Raw genomic sequence first — 18,861 nt, 5'->3', positions numbered from 1 at the left:
CGACTTGCAACCTAACCACTCCCTTCATTCTTTTGACATAGTCAACATGTATCCAAACATACAAACAGCAAAGCTTTTCCCTATTATTGAAAGCAACTTAAAGAAATACAGTTGTCTTAGCAAACTTGAAATACATGACTTCATCTCCATTCTGAAATTAGTCGTCAATAATAACTTTTTCACTTTTGACAAAACAATTTATCAACAAGACGGATTAGCAATGGGTTCACCTACCTCTGGTATCTTAGCGGAGATTTATTTAGATTATCTGGAACACTAAAATGAACAACAACTTTCCCAACATTCTTCTATGGGCCAGATACGTGGATGACACATTCGTAATTATGAACGAAGAAATTAAGAACGCGGACTATACCTTTCACGATCTTAACAGCATCGATCCTTTTACACTTGAGTCTGAAACAAACAGGTTAATCAATTTTCTAGATTTGACCATTCATAGACACCCTTCCTCTTTATCTTACAAAATCTTCAGGAAACCCACACAAACTGCAGCTACCATTCGTCAAGACTCCATTCATCTCCAAGCACACAAACGTGCTACCTATAATTTAGTCCACCGTGCCTTCACAATACCCATGTCAAAGAAAGACTTGAACAACGAACTCAGTTATTCGTGCAATCGCCAAATTTAATGGTTACAATAAACCCTTTATAGAACAGATTATCAACAAGTTCAGACACCGACCTAAGACCACTCTTAATAAAGAAAAATTTAAGACGCTACTTCTTCCACCTTTACTTTCAACAAAGATGTCTACAAAATCACCAATCTCTTCAGAAAACATAACGTAAAAATTTCCTTTAGAACAAATAACAGGAATTCTGAAATTCTGCACAATTCCCCATCAGTTAACATGTCCAATACTTTCTTAAAGTCCGGAATCTACAGATTCAAATGCAATGACTAATTCCTCATACGTTGGGCAAACAGGACGCAGTTTCATGACTAGATATTCAGAGCACGTCAACGCTATAAGATACAATAGGTTTTCAGCAATAGGTCAACACATCTCTGACTCCAACCACAGGTTTACCAACATTGAACACGATTTAGAGATGCTTCAAATGGCTAATAAAGGGCCTCTCATGAATATAATCGAAAATTGTTTTATTCATTTCGATCAATACTTTAATTCTAACTTCAACTTAAATGAAATTTCTGATAAGCCTAATATCCTTTTCGATTTCTTAATTAACTTGTTTAAAAATATCATATTTCCAAACACAAGCGCTATCTTTCAAGCCATGTGCAATACACATCCCCGTCACTTACCCCCACTACCTCATCCCTCTGCCCCACCATAACCCTACTTCTCAGCTTTAGCTCCTCCTTTTTCCCCTTCCTCTCCCCTCACTCTCCCTTCCCTTCCGCTACTCCGCCTCTATCATTGCTCTCTTCATTAGCCCAGCTCCTCTCCTTTCAACATCTGTGCCATCACGCTACTCAAGGTGAGTCCGCCTCCTTTCCCTTATATTTCTTTTGGCTATGTACATTTATATCATGCCTAATTTGGCTTTCAATCTTTTCGTCAGGTCTCCACGTTTCCATACTGAACTGGGAATCGTGACGTTAATTCAAATTATGATCTTCACACGACCACATTGTTGGCTTCGAAACCACCTGAATTAAGCCTGTTAATTACCACAACTTAAGAGAACAAGGTTTATTCTTCCCACTGATAACATATGTTGCCTTATGATCTATGCACCTCAAGCTGGACTATTCTCTTGTTTATGAAGACTCAACAACTGGGATACCCTCTCAAAAATGTTATATTTTACGGTCAGATGCACCACATCATTTCAACTGGTTATAATCTAACAGTGACTTTATAGGTGCTGTCATATGTTTTAGATGGTTATATGCACCATACCCTCATCATTTTAACGTTACATTAAAAATTTGCTTTAGTAGGTATATTTATATGTTGTATATAGATACACCTTATGTTCTACAAACCTCAAGCTGGACTATTTTCTCGTGTATCATACCCTAACTATTGTTACCTTCTCTGTTTTGCTTTCATTGTTTTAACTTTGACAATTTAACTTTTAACATTAATCCTTGTATTTGCTGTCATGTGTTTTATAGTTCAACTAATCATAGTTTAACATTTGTCTTGTAGGCGCTATCATGTGTTATATATTGCTATTCGATAAGTTGCATTTTGCTCAGTTGATTTGTTGGCTGATGATGACGCGCAATGAGCATCGAAACTAGTACCTTCTTTAAACGTTATGTGATATATATTCACATCAGTAAACATTCATCGTATTGAAAAGGTGGACCTTTAACATTTTCATTTTACTGTAGTACCACTATGTTAGGTACCAAATAGGTTTGTGATTAGTAGTAAACGAGAGCACGACGGCTTTTACAGTACCTGTGATTAGTAGCACTATATGAGCGACACCATGGGATGACGGAACCCATGGTTCTGGCTTGCCTATGATTAGTACCCACTATATGAGGAACACCACAGGATAGTATGAGTCCCTGTGGTTAGTACACTTAGGTGATGAACACCATAGGTTTGCGTTGCCTGTCAATGGCGTCACAATGTGCAAAACACAGTAGGTCTGTAATACATGTGTGAATTTCATTACCTGTAAGTAGTACCATAATGTGTGGAATACCGCGAGTCTACGCTACTCTTGATTAGTACCGCAACATGACAGATACCACGGTTCTACCTTTCTAGCGATAAGTACTATTATGAGGGGCCGATGACTTGGATTTTGGACTCCTTTTGCCTACAAGCATCATCGATTCAGTATCGTGCTCTAGAACCAGTCCCTTGGTCAGTAATACTATTGTTTTACGCCGGCTTCTGTGCATGTGAGGCACTCTGGGTCAGTTCCACTGATCGTTTTAAATTCGTATCCATCCATTCATACTTCGTCCTCACGTTCTGAATTTTGGTCAGTGGAGGAGTTTAGGTTTTTAATTTGTCATTTCATTTTGTCTCATTTCGTACCATTAGGGGCCGATGACCTAGATGTTAGGCCCCTTTAAACAACAAGCATCATCATCATCACCAAATTAAATCTCAAGTCAACCAGTTTATTGAATGCTTGCCCACCAATAAGACAGAACTATTCTTCCGAACGTTCAAGTAATGAAAGCTGTTGTAATTTATTTAATTTTTGAAATTACATGATCTTCATTATTTATGAGAATATGTATGATTGAAATTTATGAGTGTATTCTTGCATTTGAGATAGGCTGTATTATCTGTCCAAAAAAATAAATATGCACACACTTATCTTAGGAGCCTCCGTGGCTTACGCGGCAGCGCGCCGGCCTCTCACCCCTGGATTCCGTGGTTCAAATCCCGGTCACTCCATGTGAGATTTGTGCTGGACAAAGCAGAGGCGGGACAGGCTTTTCTCCGGGTACTCTGGTTTTCCCTGTCATATTCCATTCCAGCAACACACTCCAATATCAATTCATTTCATAAGTCATTCATTAATCATTGTCCCAGAGGAGTGCGACAGGCTTCTGCAGCCGGCACAATTCCTATCAATCAATCAATATCAATCAATCAATCAATACTGATCTGCATTTAGGGCAGTCACCCAGGTGGCAGATTCCCTATCTGTTGTTTTCCTAGCCTCTTCCTAAATGATTTCAAAGAAATTGGAAATTTATTGAATGTCTCCCTTGGTAAGTTATTCCAATTCCTAACTCCCCTTCCTATAAATGAATATTTGCCCCAATTTGTCCTCTTGAATTCCAACTTTATCTTCATATTGTGATCTTTCCTACTTTTATAAACGCCACTCAAACGTATTCGTCTACTAATGTCATTCCACGCCATCTCTCCACTGACAGCTCGGAACATACCACTTAATGTAGTATGCTAAATGGTTTATTTTGTCACCTATTCAATACATATAAATTTTACATTTAGGAATTTATTATTAATTCCACTTGAGACATGTTTCGCCCTTCATTGAGGGCATCATCTGTCAATTCACCTATACCCTATACCCTTTCTCCCTGACTGTTATAATTTCCTATGAGTGCGTCAATTATTCTCCAGAGCACCACTGCTAGCTCTGCTAAAATTACCCAATAATTTTACGCATTAGTGCCGACTACTTAGTCTATAAACTTATATTGTCAACTATCACCATTGTACAAGTGTTTCTCGTACTTAATTTTCCCATTGTAATGTATATTAATGTGTACATGTTAAATACTAATCAGGTACCTAATTTTTACCTTGAGGAGGTGATTTGACTGATGATGCCCTCAATGAAGGGTGAAACATGTCTCAAGTGGAATTAATAACAAATTCCTAAATGTAAAATTTATATATATTGAATAGGTGACAAAATAAACCATTTAGCATCCTACATTCAGTATCTTCAATACGGATTAACAATGATTTTTATCACTTGCAACATACCACTTAGTCAAGCAGCTCTTCTTCTTTCTCTCAATTCCTCCCAACCCAAACTTTGCAACATTTTTATAACGCTACTCTTTTATTTAAACCTAGGAATTTCATTTTTGTCCGTATTGAACTGAGAAAGGATGATAGGAAAAACTTAAAACGGTCCACCTTTTCAATACAAAAATTTATATTTATTTATAACATGTATTTGCACTTGGAACTAGTTTCGACACTCTGTTTGCGTCATCATCAGCCAAAATGTGGGAAATAGGCAAGATGTAGGCATTTATATTACACAAGGCGTTACATTAAACAATACACATCTTACAAGGAGATAAAAATAGGGACGAATATAGAAACAAATGAATCGTTGAGAAAACAAAAGTTATACATATTAAAAATAACCTTAACCACATATCTTGCAGTGCGAAAATGTTCTTCTTGAATGATTCCTGAATATAAAAACACACGCGCACACATTTCTGAAGAGCCAGCAGGCAGGACAAAATAAAGTGAAACCTTAAGAGTTCTTCTGAGAAGAGTTCCTCATTTTTTCTATGTTCCGACTAACTAATGAAGTCTCCCTTGAGTTCCTGATAAACATACACAACAGGAAATTCTCCTTCACTCTCAACAATAGCTCTAAAGACCAACGGTAAATTTTTTTATTTTAAATATTGTGCAGAGACGTGAAAGCATGATTTTGAACATGATATAACTCCTTCATATAACCCAGTTTTTTTAATACAAGGTGTTGCATTAAATAATACACATCTTACGAGGAGATAAAAACAGGGACGAATGTAGAAACACATGCATCGTTGAGAAAGCAAGTTATACATATTAAAAATAAGCTTAACCACATAACTTGCAGTGCGAAAATATTTGCCTTGAATGATTCCTGAATACAAAACGCGCGTGCACACACTTCTAAACAGCCAGCAGGCAGGAAAAAGTAAGGTGAAACCTTAAGAGTTCTTCTGAGAAGAGTTCATCATTCTTTCTATGATCTGACTAACTAATGAAGTCTCCCTTGAGTTCCTGATAAACATACACAACAGGAAATTAAACAATACACATCTTACAAGGAGATGAAAACAGGGAAAGTTATACATATTAAAAATAACCTTAACCACACATCTTGTAGTGCGAAAATATTCGTCTTGAATGATTCATGAATACAAAACACAAGCGCATACATTTCTGAAGAGCCAGCAGGCAGGAAAAAGTAATGTGAAACCTTAAGAGTTCTTCTGAGAAGAGTTCATCATTTTTTCTATGTTCCGACTAACTAATGAAGTCTCCCTTGAGTTCCTGATAAACAAGCACAACAGGAAATCCTCCTTCACTCTCAACAATAGCTATAAAGACCACGGTAAATTTCATTTTAAATATTGTGCAGAGACGTTTTCATCTCCTTGTAAGATGTGTATTGTTTAATTTCCTGTTGTGTATGTTTATCAGGAACTCAAGGGAGACTTCATTAGTTAGTCAGATCATAGAAAGAATGATGAACTCTTCTCAGAAGAACTCTTAAGGTTTCACCTTACCTTTTCCTGCCTGCTGGCAGTTTAGAAGTGTGTGCGCGCGCGTTTTGTATTCAGGAATCATTCAAGGCAAATATTTTCGCACTGCAAGTTATGTAGTTAAGCTTATTTTTAATATGTATAACTTGCTTTCTCAACGATGCATGTGTTTCTACATTCGTCCCTGTTTTTATCTCCTCGTAAGATGTGTATTATTTAATGCAACACCTTGTATTAAAAAACTGGGTTATATAAAGGAGTTATATCATGTTCAAAATCATGCTTTCACGTCTCTGCACAATATTTAAAATAAAAAAATTTACCGTTGGTCTTTAGAGCTATTGTTGAGAGTGAAGGAGAATTTCCTGTTGTGTATGTTTATCAGGAACTCAAGGGAGACTTCATTAGTTAGTCGGAACATAGAAAAAATGAGGAACTCTTAAGGTTTCACTTTACTTTGTCCTGCCTGCTGGCTCTTCAGAAATGTGTGCGCGTGTGTTTTTATATTCAGGAATCATTCAGGAAGAACACTTTCGCACTGCAAGATATGTGGTTAAGGTTATTTTTAATATGTATAACTTTTGTTTTCTCAACGATTCATTTGTTTCTATATTCGTCCCTATTTTTATCTCCTTGTAAGATGTGTATTGTTTAATGTAACGCCTTGTGTAATATAAATGCCTACATCTTGCCTATTTCCCACATTTTGGCTGATGATGACGCTACTCTTTTGTCGGAAATCACCCAGAACAAATCGAGCTGCTTTTCTTTGGATTTTTTCCAGTTCTTGAATCAGGTAATCCTGGTGAGGGTCCCATACACTGGAACCATACTCTGGTTGGGGTCTTACCAGAGACTTATATGCCCTCTCCTTTACATCCTTACTACAACCCCTAAACACCCTCATAACCATGTGCAGAGATCTGTACCCTTTATTTACAATCCCATTTATGTGATTACCCCAATGAAGATCCTTATATTAACACCCAGATACTTACAATGATCCCCAAAAGAAACTTTCACCCCCATCAACGCGGTATTTAAAATTCAGTGGACTTTTCCTATTTGTGAAACTCACAACCTGACTTTTAACCCCTTTTATCATCATACCATTCATTGCCTACTGTCCATCTCACAACATTATCGAGGTCATTTTGCAGTTGCTCACAATCTTGTAACTTATTTATTACTCTATAGAGAATAACATCATCCGCAAAAAGCCTTACCTCCGATTCCACTCCTTTACTCATATCATTTATATATATAAGAAAACATAAAGGTCTGATAATACTGTCTTGAGGAATTCCCCTCTTAATTATTACAGGGTCAGATAAAGCTTCACCTACTCTAATTCTCTGAAATCTATTTTCTAGAAATATAGCAACCCATTCAGTCACTCTTTTGTCTAGTCCACTTGCACTCATTTTTGCCAGTAGTCTCCCATAATCCACCCTATCAAATGCTTTAGACAGGTCAATCACGATACAGTCCATTTGACCTCCAGAATCCAAGATATCTGCTATATCTTGCTGGAATCCTACAAGTTGAGCTTCAGTGGAATAACCTTTCCTAAAACCGAACTGCCTTCTATCGAACCAGTTATTAATTTCACAAACATGTCTAATATAATCAGAAAGAATGTCTTCCCAAAGCTTACACACAATGCATGTCAAACTTACTGGCCTGTAATTTTCAGCTTTATGTCTATCACCCTTTCCTTTATACACAGGGCTTACTATAGCAACTCTCCATTCATCTGGTATAGCTCCTCTGATTGCCCACCAATAAGACAGAACTATTCTTCTGAACGTTCAAGTAATGAAAGCTGTTGTAATTTATTTAATTTTTGAAATTGCATGATCTTCATTATTTATGAGAATGTGTATGATTGAAATTTATGAGTGTATTCTCGCCGCTAGATGGCGGCTTCGTTCATTCCATTCCTGACCCGGTCAAATGACTGGAAACAGGCTGTGGATTTTCACACTTATCTTACTGATGGCTTTTCTTTTAAACAAAACCCATATCTGAAACACTGACTGTTTATTATTATTATTATTATTATTATTATTAAAACTATTTTTAAAATGTTGTCTATATTATTCTTTTGGCTTGGTTTAAATAATGTTTCACTTCCATAAGTTATTCCTATCTTTTTTTTTTCAAAACTTTCAAGTTATTATTATTATTATTATTATTATTATTATTATTATTATTATTATTATTATTATTATTATTATTATTATTATTATTATTATTATTGTTTCGTTTCGGCCAACTAAGGAGCACGTCATTTCAACTGTTTTCCTTGAGCTTTAATGTTGGTCCAGTACTCCTTCATTCATATACGGTGTTGCTCCTTTCGCTCTTCCCTCCATGCCTTTCCAGTTTTCATCTTCGGCTTTGGTTGGAAACTCTGATGTTCTTGGAGTTTTTTCTTAAGTGGGAGATGCTCCTGAATATCTTCAAATGAGACCCCAGTCTTCTGCAGATCTTTCTGTACTTCACTGAACCATGCCCCCTTTGCCTTTTTCTCTTGGAGGAAAGTGAAAATGTGGTTGGTTAACCATGTTGACTTCACTCGGTCCATATGTCCATAAATGTAATCCTCCTTTTCCACATCACTCGGTTATTTTCTCCACATGCGAGTACAACTCCTGGTTGTGCCGTCTCCTAAACTCGCAATTGTCTTTGACTGGACCTAAGATTTTCCTCAAAATCTTTCTTTCCTTGGCCTCCAGTTTCTCCAGCATGCCTTTTTTTTCATGGCGAGACATTCCGCTGCATATACTGTAGAGCCTCTGGCCGGATGACAGTGCAATAGTGTTTGATTTTTGCATTCAGAGATATAGATCTTTTGCTATAGACATTTTTAGTCAGATGGTAAGCCATTTCCATTTTATTCATGTGTGAAGCAAAGGCTTCTTTTTCGGACATGTTAGGTTCTATCCATTCACCAAGATACTTAAATATTTCAACTCGCTTGACTTTTCCGTGTGTCCCTTCTAGCTCACTTGGCGCCAGTTTGATGTTTGTAATGAATTTCACCGGGCTGAGTGGCTCAGACGGTTGAGGCGCTGGCCTTCTGACCCCAACATGGCAGGTTCGATCCTGGCTCAGTCCGGTGGTATTTGAAGGTGCTCAAATACGTCAGCCTCATGTCGGTAGATTTACTGGCACGTAAAAGAACGCCCGCGGGACTAAATTCCGGCACCTCGGCGTCTCCGAAGACCGAGAAAGTAGTTAGTGGAACGTAAAGCAAATAACATTATTATTATTATTTGTAATGAATTTCGTTTTCTCAAAGGAGATTTGGAGGCCCGCCTTTGCAGCTTGTGTTTGAAGCTGGTTGATCTGCTTCATGGCCACATCCAAGGAATCAGCAAACACCGCGAGATCGTCCACAAATGCTAGACAGTCATTTCAAAGATTATTATTATTATTATTATTATTATTATTATTATTATTATTATTATTATTATTGCACTTTTATGACCTCATTGTACCACTGTAGTCAGTTTCTGTCCAGTCTTCTATGATGTTTTATGGTTTTTTCTTTCTGTTCTTCCAGTATTTCTTCATTCTATCTGATCTTCATTTTTGTTCTTCTTCTGAAAAATAAAGTTATTTTTGGTAGGAATCCAATTTTACTATTCCTCAATTTATTTACTTTGATTTATTTTTTAAATCCTCGAGTGTTTGTCTAATTCTTTCATGTCTTCTTTTATTCCTTTTATCCAGACATGTTTTTGTTTTTGTTTCCAAAGCTTCTCCAAAATTTTGTTTATTAACCTATCTTGAGGTGTTCTCAACAGTTGACCAAAGAATGATATTCTCTTCTTTCTTATGAAATCCGTTTTAGGTTCTATTTCCTGATATATTGCTGCATTTGGGATGATACACCATTCTCCTTCTTTTTGGTACTTCTTATTAATGCATGTTCTTACTATCCTTCCTTCTATTTTTAAAATGTTGTCTATGTTATTCTTTTGGCTTGGTTTAAATCATGTTTTACTTCCATAAGTTATTCATATCTTTTTTTTTTCTAAACTTTCAAGTTATTTAATTAGCTTTTTGAAATGATAGCATGCTGGATTGGCACATGTTGATTAACTTTTGTAACTGATCATACATAGTGCATTCATATACCATACCAGTTCTGGATTTCTCTTTCTATTTATATGTTCCTGGGCTGGATAGCTCAGATGGGTTGCCAGGCTCGATCCCAATTCAGTCCGATGATATTTGAAGGTGCTCAAATATGCCAGCTTCATGTTGATAGATTTACTGGCACATAAAATAACTCCTGCAGGACAAAATTTTGGCTCTCAGTGTCTCCAAAAACTGAAAGAAAGAAATACAAAGTAGTTAATGGGACGTAAAACCAATAACATTATTATCATTTATATGTTGCAGTGATCAACAAGAATATATTGAAATTAATGGTGATAATATTCCTGTTCCGAAAGAAGACCTTCCTGAGCCTGTACTGTCATAGCAAGTTGCTGGGTGACTTCAACTTAATTAGTTCTTTCACAGGTAAGAAATATTGGATGCTTTCATTAGAAGAGGGTTATTGAGTCTGTGTGAAAGGAATAAGTAGATAGATAGATTAGTATGTTTGCTGTTTTTTTTTTTTTAACCATATTCCATTGAACAATATAAAGTATCTGAATTTACAAAAATCTGCTTAAGATAATTTGTAATTTACCTAGGGCCAATTTTTCTTTGGAGAAAACTCTTACTGCCACATCCATACCTCAAGCCTCTATGGCAGGGCCTCTCAGGGTGCAGTGCACTGGCGCAGTGTGCAGGAGACGAATTCACTAGCTTGATCAGAGTGCAAACCCCCACTCCTCTTTCCCTACACCTGTCTCACCCGTTCGGCCTGTCTGCGCCTTCTTCACCTTCCCCGCTGTTTCTCCCCTCACTGCGAAATGTTTGTGTGCAGTGAGCAGAAACACCCTCTTGTATGGGACAATGTTACAGGTGTTAAAAAACTCTTTTTTCAGTTTGGTTTGAGCATACAATTTATCTTCTCTAGCTCTTCTTTTCCCATTTCTTTGCTATTACACCGGTAATGTTTGGAACAAGAGATCGGCTGACAGCAATTCTGAGAGCGCTCTTTAAATTACAATCAGAAATACTTGCGCGCAATCTAGTTTTCGTACAAGTCAAAACAGAAAAATAAACCTTTAACATATGCATGCGGAACGAAACAGAGAAACAATCTTAGCTGCTTCTCGATGCAGCGTAAGAAAATCTTCCTTCGAGAAATTCTCGTAGAATTCGAACAAAGCCTTTGTATTGAAAACAGATATTTTTGATGATAACGTAATTATTGTCCCACCGATCAAGCATTTGGCTTTATCATCACGACTGAGAAAAAATATGAACGTTTTCAGTTCGATTGAAATGGACTTTCGGAAGTCTTTGCTTTCTTCAAAACAGGTTGTTCCATCATTACATTGTTGTCTTGCACTTATCTATTTCACTGATAAACAAGCCGTCTATCACCGAAAGCTTTGTCGCCTTCAGCACACTACACCATCCGAGATAAGCCGAGTTGAGCTGAGTCGGACCGATGCACAGTGCACGGAATCTCTGCGCCTCAATTTGCGTGTGTGAGATTTTGGGCATTTAAGAGGCCCTGCTCTATGGTTTAGTACTTACTGATTTTAACAAGTTACCAAGATGATGTTAATAACAATAAGAAGAAGAAGAAGCCAAGCAAAGCCTGCAGATTATAAGGTGATGCCTGGTTAGTATGAATAACCCTCTCGGCTGTTATTCTTGGCTTCTGGTTTAGAAAGCTACTGGGTTGCCGATCTTCTGAAATGGTACCAATTTAGGCAGCCTGCGTACTGATTTGGATCTTCTGATTATACTGTTATCTTGAAGCCAAGGGGAGCTTTAATGGATGATTTCTTAGATCTTCAACATCACAATTATGACTTTGGATAATAAGATTTTTTTTTCCTGAAGTTCAAAAATGGATTATCAGTTTTGGTCTCTATAACTGTGAGGTTCTTCAGTCTGTTGAAGCTAATTCAGTATAAATAAAATTAGAAAATACTTGAATAATAAAATATTTAATAACAGATTATAACTAAAAAAGATATCTTGTAATTAAAAACAGAATGACATATTTCGTTCTTGGAAGAACATCATCAGATTCTGTCAGATCACACTTATTAGTTTTCGAGAAAGAAGGCCAATGTCTGTCTTGTCATCAGTGAATGCGAAACATAAGTAATCCCGTTGTAAGAGTGAGCTGTGTGAAGAGAACACTTACAAGGTTATCAAATGGCACTAGAGAATGAAGAACAGCTGAGATCAAAACTAAATGAGAATATTTACATTTTACAAAATGTTTCAAATAGTTCAAGTTTAGTTTAGGTAGAATTTTCCCAAATTGTGGATCCTCTGATACTTAACCCTTATGCTTTCAAAGTAACGATCCATCGTTACCAGCCTTTATTTGATATAGATGTTGATTCCCATAGGGAATCTGAAATATTTGTCCTGAATGAGCAAATTTATAATACCAATATAAATGGTCCGTTATTGGACATTATAAATTTTCCAGCTAGCTCATTCTTGGTTGCCAGCGTTTCGCCCTCGTGTGCTAGGGTGGGCTCATCAGTTGGTACCTAGCACACCTACCAATACGCTGGCTAGTGCATACCGTGGAGGCCACTGCGTAGGCTAACTGGAGCCACCGGCAGTGCCAATGCACTAAGAGACTTTGTCTCATCACTAAAAATTGATGCCTGCTTGGCCATCAGATGATATAGATGTTGATTCCCATAGGGAATCTGAAATATTTGTCCTGAATGAGCAAATTTATAATACCAATATAAATGGTCCGTTATTGGACATTATAAATTTTCCAGCTAGCTCATTCTTGGTTGCCAGCGTTTCGCCCTCGTGTGCTAGGGTGGGCTCATCAGTTGGTACCTAGCACACCTACCAATACGCTGGCTAGTGCATACCGTGGAGGCCACTGCGTAGGCTAATATTTCAGATTCCCTATGGGAATCAACATCTATATCATCTGATGGCCAAGCAGGCATCAATTTTTAGTGATGAGACAAAGTCTCTTAGTGCATTGGCACTGCCGGTGGCTCCAGTTAGCCTACGCAGTGGCCTCCACGGTATGCACTAGCCAGCGTATTGGTAGGTGTGCTAGGTACCAACTGATGAGCCCACCCTAGCACACGAGGGCGAAACGCTGGCAACCAAGAATGAGCTAGCTGGAAAATTTATAATGTCCAATAACGGACCATTTATATTGGTATTATAAATTTGCTCATTCAGGACAAATATTTCAGATTCCCTATGGGAATCAACATCTATATCATCTGATGGCCAAGCAGGCATCAATTTTTAGTGATGAGACAAAGTCTCTTAGTGCATTGGCACTGCCGGTGGCTCCAGTTAGCCTACGCAGTGGCCTCCACGGTATGCACTAGCCAGCGTATTGGTAGGTGTGCTAGGTACCAACTGATGAGCCCACCCTAGCACACGAGGGCGAAACGCTGGCAACCAAGAATGAGCTAGCTGGAAAATTTATAATGTCCAATAACGGACCATTTATATTGGTATTACCAGCCTTTATTGTTATTATTTTGTTATTTACATGCCAGATAGCAGCATTTTGCACAGAATAAGAGGAGCACAGTTTTAACTCATGTTATACTCCGTGGGAACTGCCAATTATCCGTATTTATCGATATTCTTAGAGTTTAAAACATGTGCTCACTGGAGTTCGGTGTCTTGTTTACGTCGTAGTTGGCGCCAAACATGCGAGCATTTCTCTCGGTTTTTGTTGATGATACTGATTATATAGCGAAATTAAGCAGTATCATAGGCTTTATATCTAGTTTACTTGCTAGTTCATTATTTAAATAGTTTTCTTAGGTAATTAGGTGCATATTTTTAGTGAAGTGTTAGACATAATCGGATATAAATCATTTAAGTTAGGCCTAGTTATTTATCACATGCAACATGGCAAAGAGAGATCATTTAGCTGACGATGACATTTTGACAGCTATTCAAGTGATGATGTATCTTTGTCCGAATCAGAAAGTGTAGATGACAATGATAATAATCCAGCACCTCCAAAAAGAAATGCATATTTTATGCAAAAATGACTGACTTTTTTCAGTGGTTCATCACTTTACACAATTTAATCTCTCCTTGTATCTAATGCACATAGAATCTTGATATTTACCATGCTAGTAAAAAATAATATAACCTTTCTACTAATATCAATCACAAACTTGTGCAGTGAACACCATTTCTCAGAATTATTTCAAAACTTTCAAAATCTGAAACTTAGAGACATGACTCACTTGCAGTGATAATAAGTGATATATACTCTCATAAGTTTAAAAACTTTTATGTTTATATCTTTATTGGTGTGCCTTCCATGTAATATTGAAGAAAGTCTGTGCATATTGGGATAAATATGGCTGACAGTTTTCACACATCCATCAGCTCAAAGCTTGAAAGCGAAGGGGTAAAGTGTGTTAGTTACGTTCAATGCAATGTTTTGCCATACTAGCATATAAAAGTAGTCAAAAACATATCAGATGTAAGGCTTTTCAGGCATTTGCTCTATTAACCAGAGTTTCGTCTTAGGTCTGACACTAGACTCATCAGAGTGGGATGTGTCAGACATTACCCACTGACGCTGGGGTGTATGCAGGTGAACTTATCAGAAGCCCGTATAAGAGGCACAGTCTGATAACTGCATACGGGAGATAAATCTCCATAATGGAATTATTGCCCGCCTGGCAATTCCAAATGGAAAATTCTAAATTCCCATGGAGGGAATTAGATATTTTTTACCAATAGAGTATGTTAAAAATGTCAAAAACATGACATATTTGACATGCTCCATTGGTGAAAAATATCTGAATTTAGAATTTTTCATTTATAAAAGTAGTTCCACTTCATGTCTCAGAAGATACACTCGTGTCAAATTCAGGACTAAGATGGTACCCAAAGAAACCAAGGACAACGTTTTGAAGGCATGTTTAATTTTCAGTGCCCTTGATTTAAGACCATTCAAAATTGTGGAGAGGATAACCTTCATTAACCTGGCAAACGAGCTGCTCAAACTGGGAGCCATGTACGGAGTTGTTACTGCCAAGGACATACTACCGCCAAAAAGTACAGTCTCATATCAAATCCACAACTTTGCTGACCAAGTACAGGGAAAATTTTCATCCCGAGTAAAGGGGGCTGTTCTTAAGAAACAGTGCTATCATTCAGCAGATATGTGGTCTGACAAATACAGATGGTATGATTATCTGACTGTTACGTCCCACCACATAGATGTCAGTTGGGCCCTTCAAAAAGTGTGCTTTTCACAGCATTTCTGGAAGACAGTGCTAAAACTGGGTTAAGTATTAGAGAGGAATTAGAACCAACATGAAATAGCTTAATATTCATAAGAATGAACATGAATAGAGAATATAACCTTTGTCTCAGACCAAGGGATGAATAATAAATCATGATTCTCCTGTTACAGAAGGCTAGCCTGTTCTGGCCATTGAATAAGTACCATTCTAAAGCACGCATTTGAACCGAAGAAGGAAAGATATCAATTAGATTGTGAGAGCCTTAGAGAGGTGTATTTGACTGTGGAAGCCATCCAAACACACCGTGACTCATTTTGGAAAAAGAGTGATTTGGTAACAAAACTAAAATTGACTGTCATCGTACAGAGTCCAGGTAGAAAGATTGATATGACGTTTTCAAATATTTCTACGCGGCGGAAAAGGAAAAGGAAAGATATCCATAATTGAAGACTGAGACTGAAAGGAGAAAATGTTTCCACTCTTCATTTTGTTCTCCTTTGCCAGCAGAAGTTGTTGAAATATTCAGGGGAAACAGAAGGCAGTTGTCAGATAGGTATCTGCTTAAACAGCAAAATTCTAATATATCTGTAAAACTTAACTCCACTATACGATGTTTCAGGCTGAGAGGACAGTGAAAATCTGAGCACGTTATTTTATACCTGTTATGCTGGAAGTGACAATGACATATAAAATAGCAACATTTCTGTGGCCACCTTTCTATCTTTTAAAAATGTTGTCGACTGAGGAGAAAGAAGAAGTTAGTTTTAATGTCAGAAAAGATACTTCAGAAGTCAAATGTTAAATCATAGAGCCTAAATAAGATATGAAAGAACTGTAAAACTGTAACTATATTACCACATGACAAAAGAACCATCAGAGGAAATGCCTAATTGATCCCGACTTTCATGAGTGGCTTCCCGCAGACAAAATATTAGTCACCTAGTGCGTTAAGCCTGTACAGATGACACAGCGAACGAGCCCCATGCTCAACCGCATGCGCACTATCTCGATGTGAACATAAGGCAGTAGCGATCAGCAAGACATTGATGCTTCAAGCGGACAGTGTTCGTCAATATGGGTAGATGTGAGGATGTGACAGAGTGGCAAAAATGGGCAATCATGTTTGGCCATGCCCATGTCCATACGGTGTGTGAAGTTGCTGGATTTGTTGGTGTTTCACAGCGGACTGTTCAGCGTGTCTACAGGCAGTGGTGTACTGCACGTGGCCACGAAACACGATGTCGGAATTGTGATCGGAAAAATATCCTTACTAAGAGGGGCCGGAGACACGTTTCACAGCTTGTGAATCAAAATTGATTCCAAACCCAACAGGAATTGCTGCAATCGGTGAATGAAGGTCCATCCCAACCTGTTAGTGAGAGAACATTGCGACAGGACCTGAATGCAATGAACGTTTGCAGTCAGTCACCTCGTATGAGGCCATTGCTCACACAGGCACAAAAGCTGTACATCTTCAGTGGTACCCGTCCAAAGCAAAGTCAAGTCAAAAAGCATGATGGCACAACATTTCAAGAAACATACCCCAGGGGGTAAATCTTCGGATAAATCCCTCGTCGTGAACGCCACGGCGCACAAGTCTCATTCGGATTCTGGGGGAGACTCGACATCATGCAAGAGACGAGTCGGAGTGTCTCGGTGTACTCCGAAGAGTCAAAAACTCAGGCCAAAATCAAAACCTTTCTAGCCACTTTCAACATAAATTCACTTACACAAACTGGCAAGCTGAAAATCCTCACCAAAGCTCTTCACGAAAATCAGATATCCATAATGGCCCTACAGGAAACAAGGTACCCAGATGAAGAGATATTTGAATCCGAAGGCTACCGATTTTTCAAGAGCAAAGCGCAAAGAGCAATCCTCAACGGAGCTGTGATGCTTGGAACCGCGTTTGCTGTTAGAACCAAGATCCGTAAATCGGTTGCAAATTTCGAACCTGTGAATGACAGATTGTCTATACTCACAATTAAATGCGCGAACAAAACCTACGCCCTAGTTAACGCACATGCTCCTACAAACGATAAGAACAAGTCTGATCCAGACGAAGTTGATAATTTCGGGGAACTACAGGATGAAAAATTAAACAAAATCCCCAAACACCATGTCAAGCTTCTTTTGGGTGACTTCAATGCCCAACTAGGTCGTGAACAGAAGTACAAGAAAGTTATAGGAAATTGCCCTGCTCACAAAAGAACCAATCCCAACGGCAAAAGACTGGTGTCCATTTGCGAAAATCACAACCTGCAGGTAATGTCGACCCACTTTCGCCATCTACCCAGAAAGCAAATGACTTGGCGTTCTCCTGTCCAAGCTCTCGGAGAGTTCCAAATTGATCATGTTGCAATCTCCAGGAGAAACAGCCCTGAGATTATGAATGTCAAGGTAAAGAAAGGCATCAATGTGAACATATCAAATTCAAACCAATTCCCGCAAACACAAGGAAGACAACCAAACAGATCACACGCTTCGACAATGATAAACTTCGGCAAAGGGTCGAGGAGTTCCAGGAGAAGGCTAGACCAATTGACTGTGACTTTAACAACGCCAAAAGACTCCTTGTTGAGGCCGCCAAAGACGTTGCAGAAATCAAGAGAAGCAAAAAGCATGCTTGGTGGAATAGTACCTGCGAATCAGTCCTCCAGGAAAGACTCAATGCGTGGAAACAGTACTACTCTACGAAATCAGAAAATGATTGGGAAACCTACAAAACCCAACGTGCCCAAGCAGCTAGGGTGTTCAGAACTGAGGAACGTAAATACGAAAAATCTCTCATTGAAAAGATAGAACAAAACTTTAGGAAGAATGAAAGCAGAGAGTACTACAGAGCCTTCAAACGCAAACTCACTGGCTATAAACCACCATCTCTATGCTTTGAGCGAGAGGACGGCATACTGGCGACGTCAAATGAAGAAAATTGCAGCATTCTGGCAGATTACTTCAAAAATGTACTTAATTGCTCTAAACCGCAAAGCGCCATTGAGACCAAGTAACCCTTACTCAGGTACCCAGATTCCAGACCACCCAACAGAGATGAAATCAAGCGCCACATTGCCCGTCTCAAAAATAACAAAGCGCCGGGGGAAGACTCAGTAGTAGCAGAAGTATGGAAATATGCCCCAGAGGAATCACTTGATATCTTGCAAAAGCAAATAGAAGAAATTTGGAACAAGGAGACCCTACCCGAAGATTGGAAAATAGCTTTGACCCATCCATTACACAAAAAGGACAGCATGAAGAACATCAACAACTACAGAGGAACATCTTTGCTACCCGTGACTTACAAAATTCTATCGCTTGCCATCCTGGAGCGTTTGGAAGCACAAGTCGAACATCAAGTAGGTGAATACCAAGGAGGGTTCAGAAAAGGTCGCTCAACAGCTGAACAGATCCAAAATCTCAAAACGATCATCAGATATTGTACACTAGGTCCAAGCAGTATGTGTCCGTTTTTGTGGACTTTAAGAAAGCGTACGGCTCGATTGACCGGGAAGTCCTGCTAAACATCTTAAATGAATTTGG

At 38.3% G+C, this 18,861-nt stretch overlaps 1 protein-coding gene across 6 annotated transcripts in view; it reads left to right on the top strand.

The window, feature by feature from the left end:
* Ctns (Cystinosin) overlaps positions 1-18,861 on the top strand; it is a 636,400-nt gene that overhangs the window by 527,988 nt on the left and 89,551 nt on the right. For all 6 annotated transcript variants that reach the window (XR_010859250.2, XR_010859248.2, XR_010859246.2 and 3 more), the window contains exon 11: positions 10,370-10,492. Coding sequence is in view for 1 of the 6 variants with exons in the window: in XM_067140511.2 (XP_066996612.2) it covers positions 10,370-10,451 (82 nt within the window). In the remaining 5 variants the exon portion in view is untranslated. The remainder of the gene's footprint in view (positions 1-10,369; positions 10,493-18,861) is intronic.

Source organism: Anabrus simplex, chromosome 2 (assembly GCF_040414725.1).
Source record: "Anabrus simplex isolate iqAnaSimp1 chromosome 2, ASM4041472v1, whole genome shotgun sequence".
Lineage (NCBI taxonomy): Eukaryota > Metazoa > Arthropoda > Insecta > Orthoptera > Tettigoniidae > Anabrus > Anabrus simplex.
This window is presented reverse-complemented; position numbering and strand designations above follow the sequence as displayed.